This window comes from Myxocyprinus asiaticus, chromosome 13 (assembly GCF_019703515.2).
Source record: "Myxocyprinus asiaticus isolate MX2 ecotype Aquarium Trade chromosome 13, UBuf_Myxa_2, whole genome shotgun sequence".
In the NCBI taxonomy this organism is placed as follows: domain Eukaryota; kingdom Metazoa; phylum Chordata; class Actinopteri; order Cypriniformes; family Catostomidae; genus Myxocyprinus; species Myxocyprinus asiaticus.
Window position 1 is genome coordinate 49,641,947 of NC_059356.1, and position 25,694 is coordinate 49,667,640.

Consider the following 25,694-nt stretch of genomic DNA (forward strand, 5'->3'; position numbering starts at 1 on the left):
AATCGCTGCAGTTAAAAGAGGACATGATGTCTGTTTAGAGGCTTCATGGGACGTTGAAGGATTGTGTGAATGTGGACGGTGGCGTTGGAGGATAGATTCTGGAATTAAACGGGTGGACTTCAGGAATTACATTAACTGAGTTGTGACTCACTGTAGACTGTGAACGTGATGTTGGGTTTGTTGTGGTTCTGCTTCGCGTCTGTGTTCTGTGTCTCTGGATTTGACGTTTTATCCTGTAGAAACTCTTCGGTCACAATGAATGTGGTTCTGCTGGAGGATGAAGGTTCGCCCTGGAGTCTGAAGTTTGTACAGAATGTGGTTGTTGAGGCTGTTGAAGCGGAAAACAAAAAGAACAAGGATGCAGGTGAGCAGAAGCATGCTTGAAAAGACTTTTAGTTGTTTTTGTTTGAGCTCCAGTAAAGTAGGGTAAAGCATGTGAGCGTTTAATGCAAGTTCAGTTCTAGTATCGTGATCCGAGACCCACATCTGTGAGCAACATTGAAGATCAGCTGAGACTCTCAGTGTGTTTGTGAGGATCTGAAGTGAAATATAAAAATATTGCATTTCTGCAGAGACATTAGAAAGACATTAGTTGACAATCCTATGATACAAAAACACTTGAAATAATTATTACCATATGTTAAAGTGCATTACTTAAAATTACAGCTTTAAAGATGTGTAAAAGATGTATTTAATTTAATCATTTTTTATTTTGTTCTGTAAAGAAAAGCTGAGCAACTATACAATAGATAAAGACCAAGCTGGTCACACAGTTTCAAGTAGTTTTGGACAATGGGGTATTATAACAGTGGTAAAACTAATACACTTATATATATATGAAATCATATATAACATCGAGCCATTGAAATATGACTTTTTTTTAAAAATGGCCCAACTTTCCCCAGGTTTGGGGAAGTTATGGGCTATTTTGAAAAATCTGGGGTAAATAAATTACTTTAAAGTAACAGATATAATTACAAAACATGATGCTTTTTTACATAATTATATAAAAATGAACATTAATAACAGTAACAAACATTATTACATTATATCCTAACCAACAACAACAACAACAACAACAACAAAAATCTCAACATTAAAACAAAATTGCATTTAATGTGTGAAATCTGGTTATTTTGTCTACACCATCAGATTTTTGTCAATAGATGGATCTGACACTCAATTTGAAACCATCTTTTAATGTCAGTTCATTCATTCATTGAAGTGAAGTAGATTTGTCAGTATTTATAAGAAATATCTGACAGTGTTGACATACGTGTATTGAGTTGTTTGCATGGGAAAAACACAGTTTGAGAGAACATTAAAGAAGCAAGAGGTACCAAAACATGAATTAATACCTTCGACCATGTTGAACAGCTACAGAAATTGTTTTGTAGCCTGTTTAGTGTCAGTACTGAAGAAGGGCCTTGAACTCATGTAGTCAAATATCAATAAAATATTAATAACATTAATGATAATAATAATATATTGTGCTCTTTTATTCTTGAAGGGTTGGACTTCATGATCAAGGTGCTGTTCAGCGGTTTTAACACGACTCTTTACCGGCGCAGAGGTTGCAGCAGCAGTACATGTGAAGCCGTGGAGATTCTCAAATCACTGCATGTAAGTTCTGCATTATTTCTCTCTAATGTCCTGAAGCTGCAGCTCAAAGGACATTTGAAGGACTTTCCACTGTGTTCATGTTAATAAGCGTGTTGTCCTTCCTCAAGCATGCTGGAAACTTTATAGTAAAGATTTAAACCAGCGCTCTACTGGGCCGTGTAAATCCCTGCAGCGGTAAATACAGTGACATTTGAGATTTTCTCTTTGTTTTGTCCACTAGAACAACAGTGAGGTTGGCTGTGTCATGCTGGGCCCGTCCTGCACATACGCAACTTTCCAGCTGGTCGAGTAAGTTACTGATCATGGAAATACAAATGAGGGTTTTTCATCCTAAATATGGTTACAGATACACAAAGTACAAATGGCTGTTTATCATTACTAACCCTAAAGCACTACATCATTTCAACCCCGTCACAGTGAGTTTGGGACTCATACACATGTAGTTTAAATTGGTAACTGAGTAAATTCTGGTGGTATCACTGAATAATCACAACCTTAAGCAAGACAATGTCACTTTGCCACACCCTATTATTTACAATCAGTATAGAATAGAGGCCGGCTGCTAGTGGATTTTGCCGATACCAATATTTAAGGTGGTAGAAAAGGGAGATAACAGATTGTTTGGTACAGGCAGGTTTAGGATTAGGGGTAAGGTTAGGGTTTAGGAGTAGGGTTAGTGTTAGTGTTTAGAGTAAGGGTTAGGGACTCTAGGGGTATGTTTAACAGTGTAAGTACAGATGTAATTAAATCCAGGTCCTTTAAATATAAGAACAATGCAATAAAGCATATGTACATAATAAGGGGGGTGGGGGGTTAATATGTTGCAATGTTAAATAGTTTCGTCATCAGTCAGGGCAGGGGCATCAGAAGTTTCTGGGGGGCCTCGAGGCAAATCTAGGGGGGCAATGCCCCTCCAGCCCCCTCCCCAGACCCCGTCATGCATACAAGACACAAATGACCCAGATAACAGAAATTAAGCCAACTTTCTGTCTTTCTTTCTCTCTCTGTCTCTCTCAGTCAAGAAATTGGTTTGACTTTAACTATCCCGATCATCTCAGCTGGTAGTTTTGGTCTGTCGTGTGACTATAAAGAGAAACTCACCCGTCTGTTGCCTCCTGCGCGCAAAATTTCAGACTTCTTCGTCCATTTCTGGAACGAGGCCGTTCTTCATCTGAAACCGGAGTGGAAAACAGCATATATTTATAAAAAACCCAACAACACAGAGGAATGCTTCTGGTAAATACATGATTACATGCTACAGACAACATAAACACACATAACGCAAATATACACTAAGATGTTTTCTGGCAGGTATATAAATGCTCTGGAGGCGCCGTCCGCTCTGTTCTCATCCAATGTCTCCAGAGAGATGCTGAGGAGCCAAGAAGAGCTGACAGCAGCCCTCAGAAACCCTGATCGCCATAGCAACAGTTGAGTAATCACCCTGTCTATCTGTCTGTCTGTCTATCTGTCTAATTTTGATACTACCATGGTATGAGTGGTGGTGGTGTAGTGGGCTAAAGCACATAACTGGTAATCAGAAGGTTGCTGGTTTGATCCCCACAGCCACCACCATTGTGTTCTTGGGCAAGGCACTTAACTCCAGGTTGCTCTGGGGGGACTGTCCCTGTAATAAGTGCACTGTCAGTCGCTTTGCGTAAAAGCGTCTGCCAAATGCGTAAATGTACTTTGATATAGTTCATGGTGCTACATTTTTCATGGTATTTACATGGTACAACGGTGTGTTTGTTGCAGTTTTTGTTGTGTGTGGAACTCCAGATGATGTTCAGTCCATGAAGAACACAAGCAGTGTTCCAGCAGAAGTGCTGTTTGTCCTCATTGACCTGTACAAGTGAGTCCATGATCATCATCTTCATTAAGCCACCTCAGATCCTTTCACTCACTCAGTGTTCTGCTGCACTGATGGAGAGTTACCAACTAAAAATAGCAATGCTTAACTACAATTTACAATAGCAAGACAGTAGCTCAGCTTTTTTCAGAATAGTGTAGCTTTTACTCAACGCACTACTTTTTCCAAAGTCTAGCGCAGTGTATCATCATCAAACTCTACATTTGACACATTTTATCACAAACGCAGCAAGAACACACTCACCATTTATTTAAATGAACCAGTTAAAAAAAATGATTCACAGGTTCACTTATATTGGGTTACGTTGGGAAGTCCAATTCATTTCATTGAATCAGTTCATTCAGACAGTTCATGTAAATTAACCAGTTAATATGAATGACTCACCGATTCACTTGTATGTAGCATTGGGAAGTCCAATTCTGTTTAGTGAATCAGTTCGTTCAGACTGTTATGAATGAAATTGTTAAAATAAACCATTCACCAATTCACTAATATGTAGAGTTGGGCAGTCCAGTTCATTGTATTGAATTGGTTTGTTCCGACATTTCATTTAAATGAACTGGTTAAAATTAATGACTCACCGATATGTAGCATTGGGAAGTCCAGTTCATTTAAGTGAGTCGATACTTTCGGACAGTTCATTAAAATAAACAGGTTAAAATAAATTATTCACTGATTCACTTATATGTAATGTGGTGTTGGGAAGTCCAATTTATTTTAAAGAATCGGTTCGTTCGGCAGTTCAAATAAAAGAAATGGTTAAAATTTACAACTCATGATTCACTTATATGTAATGTAGTGTTGGGAAGTCCAATTCATTTTAATGAATCGGTTCGTTCTGACAGTTTACGTAAATGAATAAGTTCAAATGAACAACTCAACGATTCACTTGTATGAAGCGTTGGAAAGTCAAATTTATTTTAAAGAATCGGTTCGTTCAGCAGTTCAAATAAAAGAAATGGTTCAAATTTACAACTCACGATTCACTTATATGTAACGTAGTGTTGGGAAGTCTAATTCCTTTGAATGAATCGGTTCGTTCGGACAGTTTATGTAAATGAATGAGTTCAAATGAACAACTCACTGATTCACTTTTATGTAATGTATTGTTGAGAAGTCTTATTCATTTTAATGAATCGGTTCGTTCGGACAGTTCAAATAAAAGAAATGGTTAAAATTTACAACTCACGATTCACTTATATGTAATGGAGTGTTTGGAAGTCCAATTCATTTTAATGAATCAGTTCGTTCGGCAGTTTATGTAAATGAATGAGTTCAAATTAACAACTCACCGATTCACTTGTATGAAGCATTGGAAAGTCAAATTTATTTTAAAGAATCGGTTCGTTCGGCAGTTCAAATAAAAGAAATGGTTAAAATTTACAACTCACGATTCACTTATATGTAATGTAGTGTTGAGAAGTCTAATTCATTTTAATGAATCGGTTCGTTCGGACAGTTTATGTAAATGAATGAGTTCAAATGAACAACTCACCGATTCACTTATATGTAATGTAGTGTTGAGAAGTCTAACTCATTTTAATGAATCGGTTCGTTCGGACAGTTTATGTAAATGAATGAGTTCAAATGAACAACTCACCGATTCACTTGTATGAAGCGTTGGAAAGTTCAATTTATTTTAGAGAATCAGTTCGTTCGGCAGTTCAAATAAAAGAAATGGTTCAAATTTACAACTCACGATTCACTTATATGTAATGTAGTGTTGGGAAGACCAATTCATTTTAATGAATCGGTTCGTTCGGCAGTTCAAATAAAAGAAATGGTTAAAATTTACAACTCACGATTCACTTATATGTAATGTAGTGTTGAGAAGTCTAATTCATTTTAATGAATCGGTTCGTTCGGACAGTTTATGTAAATGAATGAGTTCAAATGAACAACTCACCGATTCACTTATATGTAATGTAGTGTTGAGAAGTCTAACTCATTTTAATGAATCGGTTCGTTCGGACAGTTTATGTAAATGAATGAGTTCAAATGAACAACTCACCGATTCACTTGTATGAAGCGTTGGAAAGTTCAATTTATTTTAGAGAATCAGTTCGTTCGGCAGTTCAAATAAAAGAAATGGTTCAAATTTACAACTCACGATTCACTTATATGTAATGTAGTGTTGGGAAGACCAATTCATTTTAATGAATCGGTTCGTTCGGACAGTTTATGTAAATGAATGAGTTCAAATTAACAACTCACTGATTCACTTGTATGAAGCGTTGGAAAGTCCAATTTATTTTAAAGAATCGGTTCGTTCGGCAGTTCAAATAAAAGAAATGGTTAAAATTTACAACTCACGATTCACTTATATGTAATGTAGTGTTGGGAAGTCCAATTCATTTTAATGAATCGGTTCGTTCTGACAGTTTACGTAAATGAATAAGTTCAAGTGAACAACTCACCGATTCACTTGTATGAAGCGTTGGAAAGTCCAATTTATTTTAGAGAATCGGTTCGTCAGCAGTTCAAATAAAAGAAATGGTTAAAATTTACAACTCACGATTCACTTATATGTAATGTAGTGTTGAGAAGTCTAACTCATTTGAATGAATCGGTTCGTTCGGACAGTTTATGTAAATGAATGAGTTCAAATGAACAACTCACTGATTCACTTTTATGTAATGTATTGTTGAGAAGTCTTATTCATTTTAATGAATCGGTTCGTTCGGACAGTTCAAATAAAAGAAATGGTTAAAATTTACAACTCACGATTCACTTATATGTAATGGAGTGTTTGGAAGTCCAATTCATTTTAATGAATCAGTTCGTTCGGCAGTTTATGTAAATGAATGAGTTCAAATTAACAACTCACCGATTCACTTGTATGAAGCATTGGAAAGTCCAATTCATATTAATGAATCGGTTCGTTCGGCAGTTCAAATAAAAGAAATGGTTAAAATTTACAACTCACGATTCACTTATATGTAATGGAGTGTTTGGAAGTCCAATTCATTTTAATGAATCAGTTCGTTCGGCAGTTTATGTAAATGAATGAGTTCAAATTAACAACTCACCGATTCACTTGTATGAAGCGTTGGAAAGTCCAATTTATTTTAAAGAATCGGTTCGTTCGGCAGTTCAAATAAAAGAAATGGTTAAAATTTACAACTCACGATTCACTTATATGTAATGTAGTGTTGAGAAGTCTAATTCATTTTAATGAATCGGTTCGTTCGGACAGTTTATGTAAATGAATGAGTTCAAATGAACAACTGACCGATTCACTTATATGTAATGTAGTGTTGAGAAGTCTAACTCATTTGAATGAATCGGTTCGTTCGGACAGTTTATGTAAATGAATGAGTTCAAATGAACAACTCACCGATTCACTTTTATGTAATGTATTGTTGAGAAGTCTTATTCATTTTAATGAATCGGTTCGTTCGGACAGTTCAAATAAAAGAAATGGTTAAAATTTACAACTCACGATTCACTTATATGTAATGGAGTGTTTGGAAGTCCAATTCATTTTAATGAATCAGTTCGTTCGGCAGTTTATGTAAATGAATGAGTTCAAATGAACAACTCACCGATTCACTTGTATGAAGCATTGGAAAGTCCAATTTATTTTAAAGAATCGGTTCGTTCGGCAGTTCAAATAAAAGAAATGGTTAAAATTTACAACTCACGATTCACTTATATGTAATGTAGTGTTGAGAAGTCCAATTCATATTAATGAATCGGTTCGTCCGTTCGGTTTTAATAAATGATTCCGCTATTCACTTGAGCCAATGCGCAGAAGCCACAACTTCTTTTTTGATTAATTAAAAAGTTAAATTAATTAATTAAAAGTTAATTTCTGCTGTTTAATATTTTCGACTCAGTTATTAGTATTGTGTTCTTATTCAGATCAGTGTTGTCAGAACAGATCAGAACAGTATTTACATGGCAAAAAAGCATTAAAGATCTAAGATGATATTATAAATATAATTATACAGTTCATATAACAACATTTATATCGACTTAACAATATATATATTTAAAAAGTAGTATTATTTAATTCTGTAATCAGAACATACAATAAAATCAGCTGATAGTTACGTTTATACTGTAGTTAAATATAATTTTTCTCCCCTAAATATTTTAGTAGCTTGTGGTGTAGCTTCAAAAGAGAAGTTTCACAGTGTTTGAACACAGTTCTGCTGTCATGTGTGTTTCAGTGAGGGATATCACACCAACTACTCCAGCTTTGAGCACATGCGGAACGTTCTGGTGGTCACCATGCACAACTTCAGGAACTACTCCAGCAACAACTTCTGGAAAATAAACAGCTTGGTAAATCTCCATTTATACATCTCTCTCTCTTGATCAGTTTTTCATCTGTTCCCTTTTAATTCAAAGCAATTCATGTCAAAAGGCAAAGTTAACACAGAAATGAAAATTAAGACATCATTTATTCACCCTAATGTTGTTCCAAATTACTTTCTTTCTTCTGTGGAACACAAAAGAAACATTTTTGAAGAATACTTGGTCACTCTTTTGCATATAATGAAAGTAAATAAGTCTGAACTCCTAAATAATGAAAAAGCATCATAAAGTTTCATTAAAGTGAAGTCTTATGATATCTGTGTGTGAGGACCCAAATTGAAGTAGTTATTCACTGCTACTCATCCTCGCCAGTGAGCTGTTAGCCGCTGCCGCCAGATCATTGAGTCATTGAGTTGAACTCGAGAACCAGACCAGACTGATTCACAATCAAATATTCGTTAAAAACAGCAATTAATGAATCAGATAATGCTATTGCTCATTATTGTGCTAAAGAGAGCTAAAGGAAGATTTTCACTGAATAAGGACTTAAACTTGGATCTGTTTGAGCCAGTTGCATAGGCAGAAACCTTTGGGCCAAAAGAAATTATTGAATGCATTTTAGCTCATTTTTTTCAGGGGCGTATTAAGGATATTCTGCTACTTAAGCTTGTTTACTTCTTTAAGAATATTAAAATAGTCGTGTTTGAGCACATTTAGACATTTTTTATTTAATTTTACATGCAGAACATATGAAACCTTACTTGTGGCTGAGAACAGATATGAATTATTATAAGGGGATTCGGGGGATTTACCCTAGAAAAACAGAATGGACATTTTAACCATGGAATAAACCCATTTTGGTAACTTTTTACCAAACGGATGAAAATGACGGATAAAAATGAGGGAAAAGGGTACTTTTGTTATGTCTCCGCTGTGGTTACTGTCAATATAATGACTTTTTTTCTGTGTTCGTTTCACTGCAACTCTAATTTGGTTCCGAGGTGGAGAAAAATATTCTGAGCTATCTTCGCCTGACTGTTTCGCTAAGTTATGACATCAAAAATTCTGGAGTTGAAAAGTCTTGGGAGTTTTGAGAGCATATTTTATCATCCAAAATCATTTATTTCAGAGTTGCTTGTGCTGTCATGAGCTGCTTTTGATGCAACGGATAGAAGTTATAACAAATAAAATGCATAATCATTTCATACATATGATACTTGTAATTAACATTATTTTATCTTAAATTAAGTGGATGGTGTTTTGAGAGCATTTTAACATCCTTTAATTCAGCATCTTATTATATCAACTCGATCTGGTTTTGATGAACAGGTCAGAAATTATTAAATATATAGCCTAATTAACACAATTCATAGCAATCAATTTATATACAGGGTGGCCCAAAAAAAAACAGGGCCACTGTGTTTGGTTGCACATACACTATATTGCCAACAGTATTCACTCACCCATCCAAATAATTGAATTCAGGTGTTCCAATCACTTCAATGGCCACAGGTGTATAAAATGAAGCACCTAGGCATGCAGACTGCTTCTACAAACATTTGTGAAAGAATGGGCCGCTCTCAGGAGCTCAGTGAATTCCAGCGTGGTACTGTGATAGGATGCCACCCGTGCAACAAGTCCAGTCGTGAAATTTCCTTGCTACTAAATATTCCACAGTCAACTGTCAGTGGTATTATAACAAAGTGGAAGCGATTGGGAATGACAGCAACTCGTAACCACGTAAAATGACAGAGCGGGGTCAGCGGATGCTGAGGCGCATAGTGCGCAGAGGTCGCCAACTTTCTGCAGAGTCAATCGCTACAGACCTCCAAAGTTCATGTGGCCTTCAGATTAGCTCAAGAACAGTGCGTAGAGAGCTTCATGGAATGGGTTTCCATGGCCGAGCAGCTGCATCCAAGCCATAAATCACCAAGAGCAATGCAAAGCGTCGGATGCAGTGGTGTAAAGCACGCCACCACTGGACTCTAGAGCAGTGGAGACGCGTTCTCTGGAGTGACGAATCACACTTCTCCATCTGGCAATCTGATGGACGAGTCTGGGTTTGGTGGTTGCCAAGAGAACGGTACTTGTCTGGCTGCATTGTGCCAACTGTGAAGTTTGGTGGAGGACGGATTATGGTGTGGGGTTGTTTTTCAGGAGCTGGGCTTGGCCCCTTAGTTCCAGTGGAAGGAACTCTGAATGCTTCAGCATACCAAGAGATTTTGGACAATTCCATGCTCCCAACTTTGTGGGAACAGTTTGGGGATGGCCCCTTCCTGTTCCAACATGACTGCGCACCAGTGCACAAAGCAAGGTCCATAAAGACATGGATGAGCGAGTTTGGTGTGGAAGAACTTGACTGGCCTGCACAGAGTCCTGACCTCAACCCGATAGAGCACCTTTGGGATGAATTAGAGCGAAGACTGTGAGCCAGGCCTTCTCGTCCAACATCAGTGTCTGACCTCACAAATGCGGTTCTGGAAGAATGGTCAAAAATTCCCATAAACACACTCCTAAACCTTGTGGAAAGCCTTCCCAGAAGAGTTGAAGCTGTTATAGCTGCAAAGGGTGGGCCGACGTCATATTAAACCCTATGGATTAAGAATGGGATGTCACTTAAGTTCATATGCGTCTAAAGGCAGATGAGCGAATACTTTTGGCAATATGGTGTATCTTAGTATTGACGCTGACTATCACCCCTGGAGACGCAAGTTCAAATCCAGGGTGTGCTGAGTGACTCCAGCCAGGTCTCTTAAGCAACCAGATTGGCCCGGTTGCTAGGGAGGGTAGAGTCACATGGGGTAACCTCCTCGTGGTCGCTATAATGTGGTTCGCTCTCGGTGGGGCACGTGGTGAGTTGTGTATGGATACCGCAGAGAATAGCATGAAGTCTCAGCGGTAACACGCTCAACAAGCCACGTGATAAGATGCGCGGTTTGACGGTTTCAGATGTGGAGGCAATTGAGATTCGTCCTCCGCCACCCGGATTGTGTCACTGCACCACCACGAGGACTTAGAGCGCATTGGGAATTGGACATTCCAAATTGGGGAGAAAAAGGGGGTAAAAAATGCATAAAGGCGTTTGTATGATTTTTGGCGTACTTCTACGACTTTTTGTAAACAATAAAATGACGTCACTGTGACTTCATTGTGAGCAACAACTTGCTACAAATAAATAAGTAAAAGTAAGTGCTCACAATGATGTCACAGTGACGTCATTTTGTTGTTTACAAAAAGTCGTAGAAGTACGCCAAAAATCGTGCCAACGCCTATAATGCATTTTTAAGATGTGAGCAATCAAACATAGTGGCCCCATTGTTTTTTTTTGGCCACCCTGTATATGACATTTGGTACAAATATATTATTATATAGGGAAAATAAAGTGGTTGGAGCTGCTGCACGATACCAGACGATAAGGGATGCTCATCAACTGAACGCGTGTCTCATCACCACATCGTGTGTTTACAGTGTAAATAGCTTTATTGTAATGTGAGCGATCTAGTTTCGTTTTTTGAGCTGCGGTTGTTTTGAAAGCTTTGATCAGACATTATCCTGCCATTATCCAATCCAGCATTATCCAGTTGGTGTAATAGGGGCATAAGACAGTGATTGGGTGCACCGGCCCACCCAGGCCCACCCGTGGCTACGCCAGAGTATTGAGCAAAGCTAATTAAATTCTCGCCCTGCAGGTGCTGAACGATTACGTGGTCGGTTACCATGACGCTGTGCTTCTGTTCGGTCACGTGATGAGAGAGAATCTACTAGCGATTAAGAAGTCATCTGGCAAGACCAGCAGCATCATCGAAAACCCCTTCAGAAACATGTCGTTTGAAGGTAAGACTCGTTTACGCCCCCTAGTGTCCTTAACAAACACTATCACTCTGGATGAGCGAGCGGGACTCTGGACCGTATACTACTGAAAGTGTGTGTGTGTGCAGGTTTTGGTGGACACTATGAATTAGATGCTAGTGGTGACAGAGATCTCAATCTGTCGGTAGTTTACACGACTAGTACAAACCAGGTGAGACGCTTTAAAAAAATCAAGTCCTTCCCTACATTACTTTGTCGTTTAATATCTGGTTTTGTATGGGAATAATTGTGACATTATGGCAGTAAAATGTCTCATGCACTCTCATGTTTGTCTTCAGTATAAGACGCTGTTTGTGTTCGACACGTCCAGTAACAAAACGAAGCAGAATCACTCGAACCCTGACCTGCCGTGGGCTGGATCCCGTCTGCCCAGCGACAAACCTGCTCATGGTAATTGCATCACTCTGACTTCAGTAAATAACTGCTATTAAAGGTTCTCAACATAATTTGTGTGTTTGTGTTTTCAGCATTAGAGGTTCAGAATATCATCATGATAGTTCTCGGCCTCAGTGTTGTCATGGCAACTGCGATTGCTTTTATCTTGTACAGGTACAGCACGAGTAAATCTCCATATTTCACCCTAAAATCATATTATATTTTGCATGAAGAAAATGAAGCCAATTTTTAATAGCGACTTCATAGTTAGTAAGAAGTGTAGTAACTGTATGTGTGTGTATTCAGGCAGAACAGGCGAGTGCGTTTCAATCAGAAGAAATGGTCACACATCAATCCAGCGCTCATCACACCACTACACGACAAAGCGACAAACTACATCAGCCTCAGAGTAAACCTGTCTGTCTCTGTGTGTCTTCTATTAGATAATCTGTTTATCCTCTCTGAACATGTGCTGACTGAGTGTGTTTGTTGTAGATTGATGAAGATAAGAAAGGAGACAGCAGCATCCAGATACACAAGGGCCGATATGACAAAAAGGTGCCGTTCACTCTCTCATGTGTGTGTCAGCTGAAGTCTGTGTGTGTGTGTGAGTGTGTTGTGTAATCTCTCTCTCTCTCTCTGCAGCCGGTCATTCTGAAGGAGTTGAAGAACACAGATGGGAATTTCTCTGAGGATCAGCGGATTGAACTCAACGCAGTAAAACACTCGTTTACTACTTTATTATAAATCTCTCCATTATTGGGCGAATCTCACAAAAACATCACCCCAAAATCAAAAGGCCATTAAACCTACTTTTAAGAACATTAAAGCGTGTTTAATTTCTGTACCACTACTGTCATCAAACAGAAATGCAAAAATAATCGCTGTTTTCAAACAGGTTTCCTGAACACTCCCGCATCTGCCATTGGCTGGACAAACTAATAGTCCCGCCCCAAACTCATGTCATTCTCATGACTGTAATGTGATTATGATATATTTATTTACATTTTAAAGTATTTTTACATCTTACTTGTGGTACTGCCTTTAATTTACACTTATTTAAATAAAATTTTAAATTAGTTTAATACAGTAAGTTTGTTTTACTGTCTTTAATTTACAATAAAATAAAATTTTAATAAAATAAAAAATTAGTGTAATTCAGTAAGTTTGATGCACTGCTTTTAATTTACAATAAAATAGAATTTAAATATAATTTTAAATTAGTTTAATACAGTAAGTTTGTTTTACTGTCTTTAATTTACAATAAAATAAAATTTAAATAAAATAAAAAAATTAGTGAATTACAGTAAGTTTGTTTTACTGTCTTTAATTTACAATAAAATAAAATTTAAATAAAATAAAAAATTAGTGAATTACAGTAAGTTTGTTTTACTGTCTTTAATTTACAATAAAATAGAATTTAAATATAATTTTAAATGTTTAATACAGTAAGTTTGTTTTACTGTCTTTAATTTACAATAAAATAAAATTTAAATAAAATAAAAAAATTAGTGAATTACAGTAAGTTTGTTTACTGTCTTTAATTTACAATAAAATCAAATTTTAATGAAATAAAAAATTAGTGAATTACAGTAAGTTTGTTTTACTGTCTTTAATTTACAATAAAATAGAATTTAAATATAATTTTAAATTAGTTTAATACAGTAAGTTTGTTTTACTGTCTTTAATTTACAATAAAATAAAATTTAAATAAAATAAAAAAATTAGTGAATTACAGTAAGTTTGTTTTACTGTCTTTAATTTACAATAAAATAAAATGTAAATAAAATAAAAAATTAGTGAATTACAGTAAGTTTGTTTTACTGTCTTTAATTTACAATAAAATAAAATTTAAATAAAATAAAAAATTAGTGAATTACAGTAAGTTTGTTTTACTGTCTTTACAATAAAATAAAATTTAAATAAAATAAAAAATTAGTGAATTAAAGTAAGTTTGTTTTACTGTCTTTAATTTACAATAAAATAGAATTTAAATATAATTTTAAATTAGTTTAATACAGTAAGTTTGTTTTACTGTCTTTAATTTACAATAAAATAAAATTTAAATAAAATAAAAAAAATTAGTGAATTACAGTAAGTTTGTTTTACTGTCTTTAATTTACAATAAAATAAAATGTAAATAAAATAAAAAATTAGTGAATTACAGTAAGTTTGTTTTACTGTCTTTAATTTACAATAAAATAAAATGTAAATAAAATAAAAAATTAGTGAATTACAGTAAGTTTGTTTTACTGTCTTTAATTTACAATAAAATAAAATTTAAATAAAATAAAAAATTAGTGAATTAAAGTAAGTTTGTTTTACTGTCTTTAATTTACAATAAAATAGAATTTAAATATAATTTTAAATTAGTTTAATACAGTAAGTTTGTTTTACTGTCTTTAATTTACAATAAAATAAAATTTAAATAAAATAAAAAAAATTAGTGAATTACAGTAAGTTTGTTTTACTGTCTTTAATTTACAATAAAATAAAATGTAAATAAAATAAAAAATTAGTGAATTACAGTAAGTTTGTTTTACTATCTTTAATTTACAATAAAATCAAATTTTAATGAAATAAAAAATTAGTGAATTACAGTAAGTTTGTTTTACTGTCTTTAATTTACAATAAAATAAAATTTAAATAAAATAAAAAAATTAGTGAATTACAGTAAGTTTGTTTTACTGTCTTTAATTTACAATAAAATAAAATGTAAATAAAATAAAAAATTAGTGAATTACAGTAAGTTTGTTTTACTGTCTTTAATTTACAATAAAATAAAATTTAAATAAAATAAAAAATTAGTGAATTACAGTAAGTTTGTTTTACTGTCTTTAATTTACAATAAAATAAAATTTAAATAAAATAAAAAATTAGTGAATTAAAGTAAGTTTGTTTTACTGTCTTTAATTTACAATAAAATAGAATTTAAATATAATTTTAAATTAGTTTAATACAGTAAGTTTGTTTTACTGTCTTTAATTTACAATAAAATAAAATTTAAATAAAATAAAAAAAATTAGTGAATTACAGTAAGTTTGTTTTACTGTCTTTAATTTACAATAAAATAAAATGTAAATAAAATAAAAAATTAGTGAATTACAGTAAGTTTGTTTTACTGTCTTTAATTTACAATAAAATAAAATTTAAATAAAATAAAAAATTAGTGAATTACAGTAAGTTTGTTTTACTGTCTTTAATTTACAATAAAATAAAATAAAAATTAAATAAACAATTAGTGAATTACAGTAAGTTTGTTTTACTGTCTTTAATTTACAATAAAATAAAATTTAAATAAAATAAAAAATTAGTGAATTACAGTAAGTTTGTTTTACTGTCTTTAATTTACAATAAAATAAAATTTAAATAAAATAAAAAATTAGTGAATTACAGTAAGTTTGTTTTACTATCTTTAATTTACAATAAAATCAAATTTTAATGAAATAAAATATTAGTGAATTACAGTAAGTTTGTTTTACTATCTTTAATTTACAATAAAATAAAATTTAAATCAAATAAAAAATTTGTGAATTACAGTAAGTTTGTTTTACTGTTTATAATTTACAATAAAATACAATTTAAATAAAGTAAAAAATTTGTGAATTACAGTAAGTTTGTTTTACTATCTTTAATTTACAATAAAATAAAATTTAAATCAAACAAAAAATTAGTGAATTACAGTAAGTTTGTTTTACTGTCTTTAATTTATAATAAAATCAAATTTAAATAAAAAAAATTGTGAATTACAGTAAGTTTGTTTTACTGTCTTTAATTTACAATAAATTAAAATTTAAATAAAATAAAAGATTAGTGTAATACATACGATTGTTGAACTGCCTTACATTTACAATAAAATAAAATTGTAATAAAATAAACAATTAGTGTATTACAGTAGGTTTGTATTTCAGTAATGAGAATCACCATTGAGAAAAACAACATCTGAACACATTACAGTAATGAGAACAAGATTTTTTAGCATTACGATAATGACATATTTACGGGAAATTTGTTTAATTGTCATGAAAATAATGTCACAATTTAAAAAAAGCTGCATGGTTCTAAAAATAAGCTAAAATATTTTTACACAAAATATAATTTCTTGTTGCTTTCTTTTGATTTTGGGATGAAATATGATCCAGGCATGTTTCATGAGATTCACCACATTATTTTGTTTTTGTGTTGAACTATTAGTAAATAAATCAAGTGAAGATCCATAACACTCTCTGTCTCTCTCAGCTGTTGCGTATAGATTATTATAATCTGACTAAGTTCTACGGGACGGTGAAGTTTGAGTGTGGTGTGTTTGGAGTTTTTGAGTTCTGTGAGCGAGGATCACTCAGGGTAAAACTGTCAGTTGTCAGAATTATTAAAATAATAATTTATCAAAGTTCTTGATAAGAGAACAGATTAACACATTAGATCACTGCTGTCTTGTGTAAATGTTCTCTCATGTTGTTTGTGTTTGTTTTCTCAGTATGTGCTGAACGATAAGATCTCGTATCCTGATGAGAGTTTCATGGATCTGGAGTTTAAGATCTCAGTCATGTACGACATCGCGAAGGTGTGTGTGTGATTTATATAGAGCATAGATGTGGGTTTTACTGCTCTGTCTATCAACATACTTTTAGAGTTTGACGGGTTTATGGCGCTGGGAATATAACTCTCATATTATGTTCTCATAAACATGTGAATGGGGACGTTGCCTAAAGTCAACATGAAACAAGATATTAAACCAGAAGAAAGTGTAGGCGGGGCTTGATTTTATCCATCAGGAATTGATTGGATGGCAAAAAGTGGGCGTATCATACCAGAGTTTGCAGGTGACTTTAAAAGGTGCACTTAGTGATTTTTGGCTAATTGCTAAACTTTTAAACAGAAAGAAATAATACAATAGTATTTTATAAAAAATAGAAAATGATAAAAATAGAAAATGTTTAAAATGAGACTCTAGTCATATCAGTCTTAGAGAAAACGCTGTTTTATATGAAATCGTAGAAGTCGGAGTAATAGGCAAAAATCTACGTTTATGATCGTACCCTAATAAAGGAAAAACGTTTTTGCCGTTTACATGACCACACACATTGCCGGCATATTAAGCCTAATCAGATTGTGCATGTAAATCCGCTCACTGTCTCCCTCTGTTGGTGATATCAGGGAATGTCGTACCTTCACTCCAGTAACGTCGGCGTTCACGGGAGACTGAAATCGACAAACTGTGTTGTGGACAATCGTATGGTGGTGAAGATCACGGACTTCGGCTGTAACACAATCCTCACGCCCGGGAAAGGTCAGTTCACTTTCTGTTGTTCTGCAGTCTAACACGATACTGAGATATACATGAGAATAATGAAATACATTTTAACTAACTACAGAAATACCATTCAAATAGGCTATATATGTAAATGAACAATATATTTAAAATTAAATACGATTGAGAACCAAATTTCAATAAAGGTGAATTGTGTATTTCTTTTTTGTATGTTAAAGTATTTTCTTGTAGCTTAAACTGCCGTCAGATAAAAATAAGTTTGACTCAACCAATGGCGAGAGTTTTGGGGCGGGGCAATCTGTTTGAATGACCAATGGAAAATGGGGAGAGCGTTCGGGAAACCTGTTTGAAAACAGCCATTATTTGTTGCAATTCTGTTTGCAACACACTTCAATCTTTAAAAAAATGAAATAAGAGAAATGAATCAATCGAATTAATAAATGGCACGTGTGTCTGTGTGCATTAGACTTGTGGACGGCTCCCGAGCACATGCGTGTTCAGGGAATCTCTCAGAAAGGAGACATCTACAGTTTCGCCATCATCTCTCAGGAGATCATCCTCAGAAAGAGTCCGTTTTACACCAGCTGCTGTTCTGATACTGCAGGTACAAACACAACTAACACATTCATGCTTTTTAAATGTTTTCTGAACGTTACAATATGACTGAGGGGAACATGAACATGTCCAGATTTGTTAACATCAGTACAACTTTATTTATAGGTTAGCAGAACATTCCTGAAAATGTGAAACTACCTGAAAACTTAATTTGACTTGTTAATGTTCCATAATATGCTAAACATGTCATAAAGGGGCCTGGGTAGCTCAGCGAGTAAAGACGCTAACTACCACACCTGGAGTCACAAGTTTGAATGCAGGGTGTGCTAAGTGACTCCAGCCAGGCTTCCTAAGCAACCAAATTGGCCCGGTTGCTAGGGTGGGTAGAGTCATGTTGGGGTAACCTCCTCGTGGTCACTATAATGTGGTTCTCGCCCTCGTTGGGGTGCGTGGTGAGTTGTGTGTGGATGCCGCGGAGAATAGCGTGAAGCCTCCACATGCACTATGTCTCCATGGTAACGCGCTCAACAAGCCACGTGATAAGATGCGCGGATTGACGGTCTCAGACACGGAGGCAACTGAGATTCGTCCTCCGCCACCCAGATTAAGGCGAGTCACTACGCCACCACGAGGACCTAGAGCGCATTGGGAATTGGGCATTCCAAATTAGGGAGAAAGTCATAAGGATGTTCCATTAACATTATTTTAACATTTGTTCCTAACCTTTAAATAATGTTACACAAAGTTGGTGGAACACACAGTATCCTGATAGGTGGGAACTACTCAACTGATCTACAAAACACATCTGTCTCACTCTGTTTTAGAGAAACTTTATCGTGTTCAGAATCCGAGAGGGCCGAATGTCTTCAGACCGGATCTCAGTTTTGAGTCCGTTGGAGAGACTGAAGCAGAGGTACAGATACCTTCTTAAATGTTTGTGAATGCAATATACTATCACACAATAGAGCGGAACGGTCTGGCTCCAGAAGTTAAAATCCCATACATTTTCTTTATAGACAAACAGATTTTTAACAATAACCTATAAATATTTAATTTTTTTATCCCCTTTTCTCCCAATTTGCCATGCCCAGTTCCCACTACTTAGTGGGTCCTCATGGTGGTGCGGTTACTGACCTCAATCCGGGTGGTGGAGGACGAATCTCAGGTACCTCCGCTTCTGAGATAGTCAATCTATCACGTGACGTGTTGTGCATGACACTGCGGAGACTCACAGCATGTGGAGGCTCATGCTACTCTCCACGATCCACGCACAACTTACCACGCGCCCCATTGAGAGCGAGAACCCCTAATCACGACCACGAGGAGGTTACCCCATGTGACTCCACCCTCCCTTTGCAACCGGGCCAATTTGGTTGCTTAGGAGACCCGGCTGGAGTCACTCAGCACGCCCTGGATTCAATCTCGCGACTCCAGGGGTGGTAGTCTGCGTCAACACTCGCTGAGATACCCAGACCCTCTAACTTATTAATCTTTAAAGTCAGTAAAGTGAGCTCCGAGCTTGTTATTCGATGGTTCTATTGAAGCCATCATTCCAGATTATTTCAACTTCATTTAAAAAATAATCATGTTTAATAGCGCAATTCCTGTTGAAGAACTACACAACCCATAATCCTGAAGAGAAATCCACAAATCATAGAATCACAGCAAAGCGCGCTAAAAGAGCTCTGCAGCAACGAGTCGCTCTCCCTAAACTTTTAAACTACTTACTGTATGTATTTGTATATATCTGAATATTTTGCAATGAAATTAAAATATAGTTTCTATACTTATACTCGACAACTTTAATTAAATAATTTAAAAAAATTAAATAGCTTTTAATTCGATTACATCATTCACAATGATTCATGGGATTGTAGTTCAAAGACATTAAAAGTCTTGTATCTTTGCCTTTTTGCCCAATTTTCAAATACTTATTTGCTACAAATCAAAGTGTGTAATGTTGTGATTCACCTCGGAGCTGGTTCACTGCAAAAACTAATTTTCTTACTGAATGTTTTTGTCTTATTTTCTGGTAAATATCTAAACATTATTAAAACAAGAAACAATTACTGGGCAGCAGAATGACTTAAGATATTAAGTCTTGTTTTTTGAGAAATGGAACAAAATTTGGTGGGTTTTATGCTTAAAACTAGAAAAAACTATTTGCCAATGGAGGAAGAAAAATAAACTTGTTTTCCCTTTGAATCAAGTTTTTTTCCTTACCAAACTGGCGAATAATTTTTTCTTGTTTTAAGCATAAACGTTACTAAATTTGGTCAGATTTCTCTGAAAACAAGATAAAATATCTTTTGTCATTCTGCTTTTCAAGTAAATTTATGCTGTTTTAAGAATGTTTAGACATTTGTACAGGAAAACACAACAAAAATACACTGATATTCTGTATTGTTGGTTTGGTTCATGGCTTAAAACTCTTCAATGAAGGATTTTATGAAATTCCTATGGAGAAAATTAATTGGAAAAGCACTTGTGGAAGCAAGATGGCTGAAAAAGTGTCCAGGCACTGTTGCGCTCTATAACAGTGTATTTGTTTGTGTGTATGTAGCTGTTTGTGTTGATCAAGAGCTGCTGGGAGGAGGATCCAGAGAAGAGACCGGACTTCAAGAGAATCGAGGGCACTCTGGGGAAAATCTTCAGGTGTGTGGCTGAAGCCAGACTCATGTGTCACGTTCATTTGAAAATCCTCCAACATAGCTGATGTTCTGCTGTGTGTTTGAATGTGTTTCTGCAGTAATCTTCACAACCAGGCCAACGCCAGCTACATGGACAACCTGATCCGCAGACTGCAGATGTACTCCAGAAACCTGGAACACCTGGTGGAGGAGAGAACGGCGCTGTACAAGGCCGAGAGAGACCGAGCCGATCAGCTCAACTGCATGCTGCTGCCGGGGTCAGACACACGTTCTTCAAATATTGTCAAGAGGCAAAGATAGCATAATAAACCAGTTATAACCAGTGTAACTGAGTTAGAAGTAAGTGCAAGTAAAGAGCTGTCTCTCACTCTCAGGCCGGTGGTGCGTTCACTAAAGGAAACTGGTCGCGTGGAGCCCGAGCTGTATGATGAGGTCACTATCTACTTCAGTGACATCGTGTGCTTCACGACTCTCTGTCATCACAGCACACCGATGGAGGTGGTGGACATGCTCAATGACATCTACAAGAACTTTGACAGCATCCTCGACAACCACGATGTCTACAAGGTACATCGATTTAGTGTGAATATCTTTGCATTAGATAACAAATGAACATGCTAAAACCACCCAGAACACCTTAGCAACCATATCGCAACATACTAAAACCACTTAGAACGCCCTAGCAACCACATAGCAATGTCCTAGCAACAACCCACAACACCCGAGCACTGTGGTAGTGAATCAGAAAATGTAAAAGTCAAGTTTTGCTTAAAATTTAAATGTTGAAAATGATGTGACTGTGGCGTCATATTTGCAAACTGACAATGCATGGTTCATTACACTTACTGCGGCAGTTCCGACGTGAAATTTCCATTATGTGGCACTAAAACAGAGTTAAATGTTCTCCCAAACAGATGAGGCTTTTAAGGCTTATGTTCTATCGAGTTTTAAATCAACAAAACGGACCTCCCTACCCTAAACCTTCAACCTAAACCTAACTGATAGTGTCATAAAAAGCAAAAGTGAAATGAAAAACACAATTATGTTATTTTGAGGTGCTTCTATGACACTTTGGGCTCATGTGTTGAGTTGCGTGCTCTTCAGGACTCGTACCCCGCTCCCTTACATCACAAGTGCAACACTCTATCATTCGAGCTACCGCACAATCTAATCACACTCAAACAAGCTTGTAAATGTAGTTGGTTATGTAATGAAAATATTAAAATGAGTCATGCGCTATAGTAAAAGAGCTTAGATGTCATAAGATTGCGTTGTGTGAGGAACAGAATGAAAAGTAAGTGTTTATGAACTGATAATCTGCCGTTTTACTCGTGATTTGGGTGAAAGTGAATACAAGTCATTGTTGTTGTAGCGTCTCTGGTGTTCATTTAACCAGAAAAACTGCAGTGATATGTACAACGAGCCATGTAAAAATAATTTTGCAAACATGTAGATATAGAAACGTGATTCTGTGAGACCAGGTTGCAAAATTTGCAAAATTTACAAAATTTACATTTACAATAGAGCAAAAGTTAAAGGAATATTTCACCAAAAAAATTACAATTCTCTCATCATTTAATCACCCTCATGTCATCCCGGATGTGTTTGATTTTCTTTCTTCTGCTGAACACAAATTAACATTTTTAGAAGAATATTTAAGCTCTGTAGGTCCATACAATGCAAGTGAATGGTGACCAGAACTTTGAAGCTCCAAAAATCACATTAAGGCAGCATAAAAGTAATCCATAATACCCCAGTGGTTAAATCCATGTCTCCAGAAGTGATATGATAGGTGTGGGTGGGAAACAGATCGATATACAAGTTCTTTTTTACTATCAATCTCCACTTTCACTTTTACATTCTTCTTTTTGTGTTTTTGTTGATTCACATTCTTTATGCATATCGCCCCCTGCTGGACAGGGAGAAGAATTTCTAGCAAAAAAGGATGTAAATATTGATCTGTTTCTCACCCACACCTATCATATCACTTCTGAAGACATGGATTAAACCACTGGAGTCTTATGGATTACTTTTATGCTGCCCGTATGTGCGTTTTGGAGCTTCAAAGTTCTGGCGAGCATTCACTTGCATTGTCTGGACCTACAGAGTTGAAATATTCTTCTAAAAATCTTCATTTGTGTTCTGCAGAAGAAAGAAAGTCAAACACATCGGGGATGGCTATTACCTTAGGATGTTTTGTCTCTGTTAGGTGGAGACTATCGGTGATGCATACATGGTTGCGTCAGGTCTGCCCAGACGCAACGGTAACAGACATGCGGTGGACGTTTGTCTCATGGCTCTGGACATTCTGGAGTTCTTGGGAACGTTTCAGCTCAGACACCTGCCGGGAATTCCATTGTGGATCCGAATCGGAATACACTCAGGTACACACACACAAACAGGTTTAATACAATAGAAACACATGGGCCTCATTCATCATGAAATACCAGCAGAATACATTTCTGTGTAAAGTACTCCTAAAAATCATTCAAATTTGTTGTATTAAATTGAATATGAAATGAAAATGTTTTTATGTATAGGTACAGTATAGGTTCTCTTGGTTCTCGATTCGACCGGGGTGGATGTTAATATAATGGCTAACCCAAAAATGAACTCATCCTCAAGTTGTCCCAAATCAGTATGACTTTCTTTGACTGTCAAGCTCCAAAAGCACTTAAAAGTGCCTTAAAAGATGTCTCTGTTTCACCTGTGTACTATATTTCATCTAAAGTCATAAGATAGGTGTGAGGAACAGACCCAAATATAAGTGTTAATTCACTGTTAATGAATTTCCCTTCACCCTATTGTTTATATAAGTGCATTACAGTGAGCACATCTGACACCATATAAGAAGAAATAGGCGGAGAAAAGAAAATGCGCAAAAACTTTATTGGTTTTTCTGTGTGTCAATGCGGGAAATTTAAATGAGTGGAATTGAAGAAGATTTGAGAACGGAACAAGCTTTTGGGCCCCCCTTAAAATACCTCCACACTTTGAAAACCACTGCTAGTAGATTAAATGAGTTACTGTATTATATACATAGTGTTTGTGTGTGTGTGTGTGTGTATGTGTGTGTGTAGGTCCATGCGCTGCAGGTGTTGTGGGTAATAAGATGCCGAGGTATTGTCTGTTTGGAGACACAGTCAACACAGCGTCACGAATGGAGTCCACAGGCATGCGTAAGACACACACAAATACACACAATCTCATATGCACACATATAACACACACACACTGTACAGTAAAGCATCAGTGTTTGTGCAGCTCTGAGGATTCACGTGAGCGAGTCGACCATTGAGATCTTACAGAGAACAGACTGTCAGTTTGAGTGTGAACGCAGAGGAGAAACTTACCTGAAGGTCAGAAACACCAACACACCTGTACAAGTTCTGCAGTATGTAGTATGCATACTGTGCATTCTGTACTCATATATACTAGCTTACTACTTACATCCACACTAATCCGTTCTCATAATGTAAAACTGTGTGTGTGTGTGTGTTTCAGGGTAAAGGAAAGGAGATGACATATTGGCTAACTGGAGTAACGGGGCGGAAATACAACCTGCCGACTCCACCAACAGCGTAAGAAAACACACGCTCACGTCCTGTGATGAATCAAGTGCACTAGTCAGATTCATAAGTGATACTGAACTCACACACTCACACACACACTGTGTTTGTAATGTCAGAGAGAACTTCCAGCGTCTGCAGCAGGATCTGGCCGACAGAATTATCTCTGCGCTCGACAAAAAAGGAAACGAATGGAGGAAAACACTCTCAACACGCCAGAGACGAACACAGAGACACAGCAGCGATAACCAGCCTGAATACCTGCACCTGACTGACCCCAACACACACCCGTAACACACACACACCTGATGTTTCGTGTATTTAACTGTGTAGTTAAAGGGATAGTTCACCTAAAAAAAAACAAGAGTGTCATCATTTAATCACCTTCATGTTGAATGACTGTCCCAGTCACCATTCACTTTCACTGTGAGGACAAAAGATGCAATGAAAGTGAATGGTGACTGAGACAGTCATACAGGTTTGGAACGAGTAAATGATGACAGAATATTCATTTTTGGTTGAACTATCCCTTTAAGCATTCTTCATTGAGTTTTTGTGTAAATCATATTTGATATTCATTGAGCAAATATGATGATTTAATCATTTTCTGTCCTGGAATGAATGTTTTTTTTTTTGTATGTATCACTTTTATGTGCAATATGACTTCATAACAATCTTTTCTTACTAATATAAATATGGAACAAGAGACAAACTTTATTGTATTATTCAGAATGTTTTATTAACCAAACTTATTGCTTATAAAATAATAGAAGAAAAATGTGAGACAGCAGAAATTAATTCTGATACATTCGCTAATATACATAAAACACAAACATATGACACTGTTTTCTGAACACATTAACAAAACAGAAAAGAGCAGAGAAAATACAGTATATATATACTGTATTTTCTCTGCTTTTTTCTTATATATACACACACACATATACAGTATTTGACTTTTATCAGTCAGCAAAAATTCTCCCCAAAAAATACATTGATGTATTTTTTAAATGACGGATGTCATTTTTGTGACTTTAAAGTAACAGCTAATGACATTTGAAACTGAATTCATCCCATATAAAGGTCTATAACTGTATATAAACAAACAAACAATTATATACACGAAAATGAATTGCAAATATATGCATTTGGTGCCAAACGTGAGCTGAATTCAGTATATATAATTGCCATATTGAATATGGCTGGGTATTGATGGAGCTTTCCTGATTTGATTTGATTTCAATTCAGATATAAACACAATTTGATTTGATAAATTTGTGCATACTTCCGTTATAATGTTCATTTTGCTTACATATAAAAGAAATTCTCTTTCAGCTAATGCTTTTAATTATTCAGGGAACTTTCTAGCTTGGTACATTACGAAAATATTAATTTTAAACATTAACAACAATGGCAAAACCATATAGCAGATATAATAAACACAACCAACTCTGAAGTATTCTTTAAAGTAAAAGAGTGATATTGGGATTTTAAGAATCGATATCAAGATCGTTCAAATAAAGATTAATCAGATAAATCAATATTTCTACCCAGCTATTAACCCTTGTGCATCAATTTATAAAAGTTACTCAGAGGTCCTTAGAGGAGAGAAATGTCAAAAAACTGCCATAATAATATTATATATT

At 35.5% G+C, this 25,694-nt stretch overlaps 1 protein-coding gene across 1 annotated transcript; it reads left to right on the forward strand.

The window, feature by feature from the left end:
- On the forward strand, nt 1-25,692 carry gucy2ca (guanylate cyclase 2Ca). The gene is made up of 27 exons (XM_051713395.1): nt 1-364; nt 1,511-1,623; nt 1,844-1,911; nt 2,641-2,859; nt 2,935-3,053; nt 3,379-3,475; nt 7,669-7,783; nt 11,446-11,590; nt 11,695-11,777; nt 11,905-12,016; nt 12,094-12,175; nt 12,308-12,410; nt 12,497-12,559; nt 12,647-12,718; nt 16,241-16,345; nt 16,479-16,565; nt 17,159-17,291; nt 17,740-17,877; nt 18,653-18,741; nt 20,392-20,483; nt 20,578-20,736; nt 20,854-21,046; nt 22,689-22,863; nt 23,560-23,658; nt 23,744-23,838; nt 23,984-24,060; nt 24,168-25,692. Exons 1-27 carry the CDS (start codon nt 169-171, stop codon nt 24,340-24,342), a joined length of 3,204 nt encoding a protein of 1,067 aa, XP_051569355.1. The 5' UTR covers nt 1-168; the 3' UTR covers nt 24,343-25,692.
- Nucleotides 25,693-25,694: the final 2 nt, after the last annotated feature.

Coding starts and splice junctions, on each gene's coding strand:
- gucy2ca (XM_051713395.1), top strand. CDS start 169: ATGTTGGGTTTGTTGTGGTTCTGCTTCGCGTCTGTGTTCTGTGTCTCT. Junction 3,054..3,378: donor CCCTGATCGCCATAGCAACA/GTTGAGTAATCA, acceptor TGTTTGTTGCAG/TTTTTGTTGTGTGTGGAACT. Junction 7,784..11,445: donor TCTGGAAAATAAACAGCTTG/GTAAATCTCCAT, acceptor CTCGCCCTGCAG/GTGCTGAACGATTACGTGGT.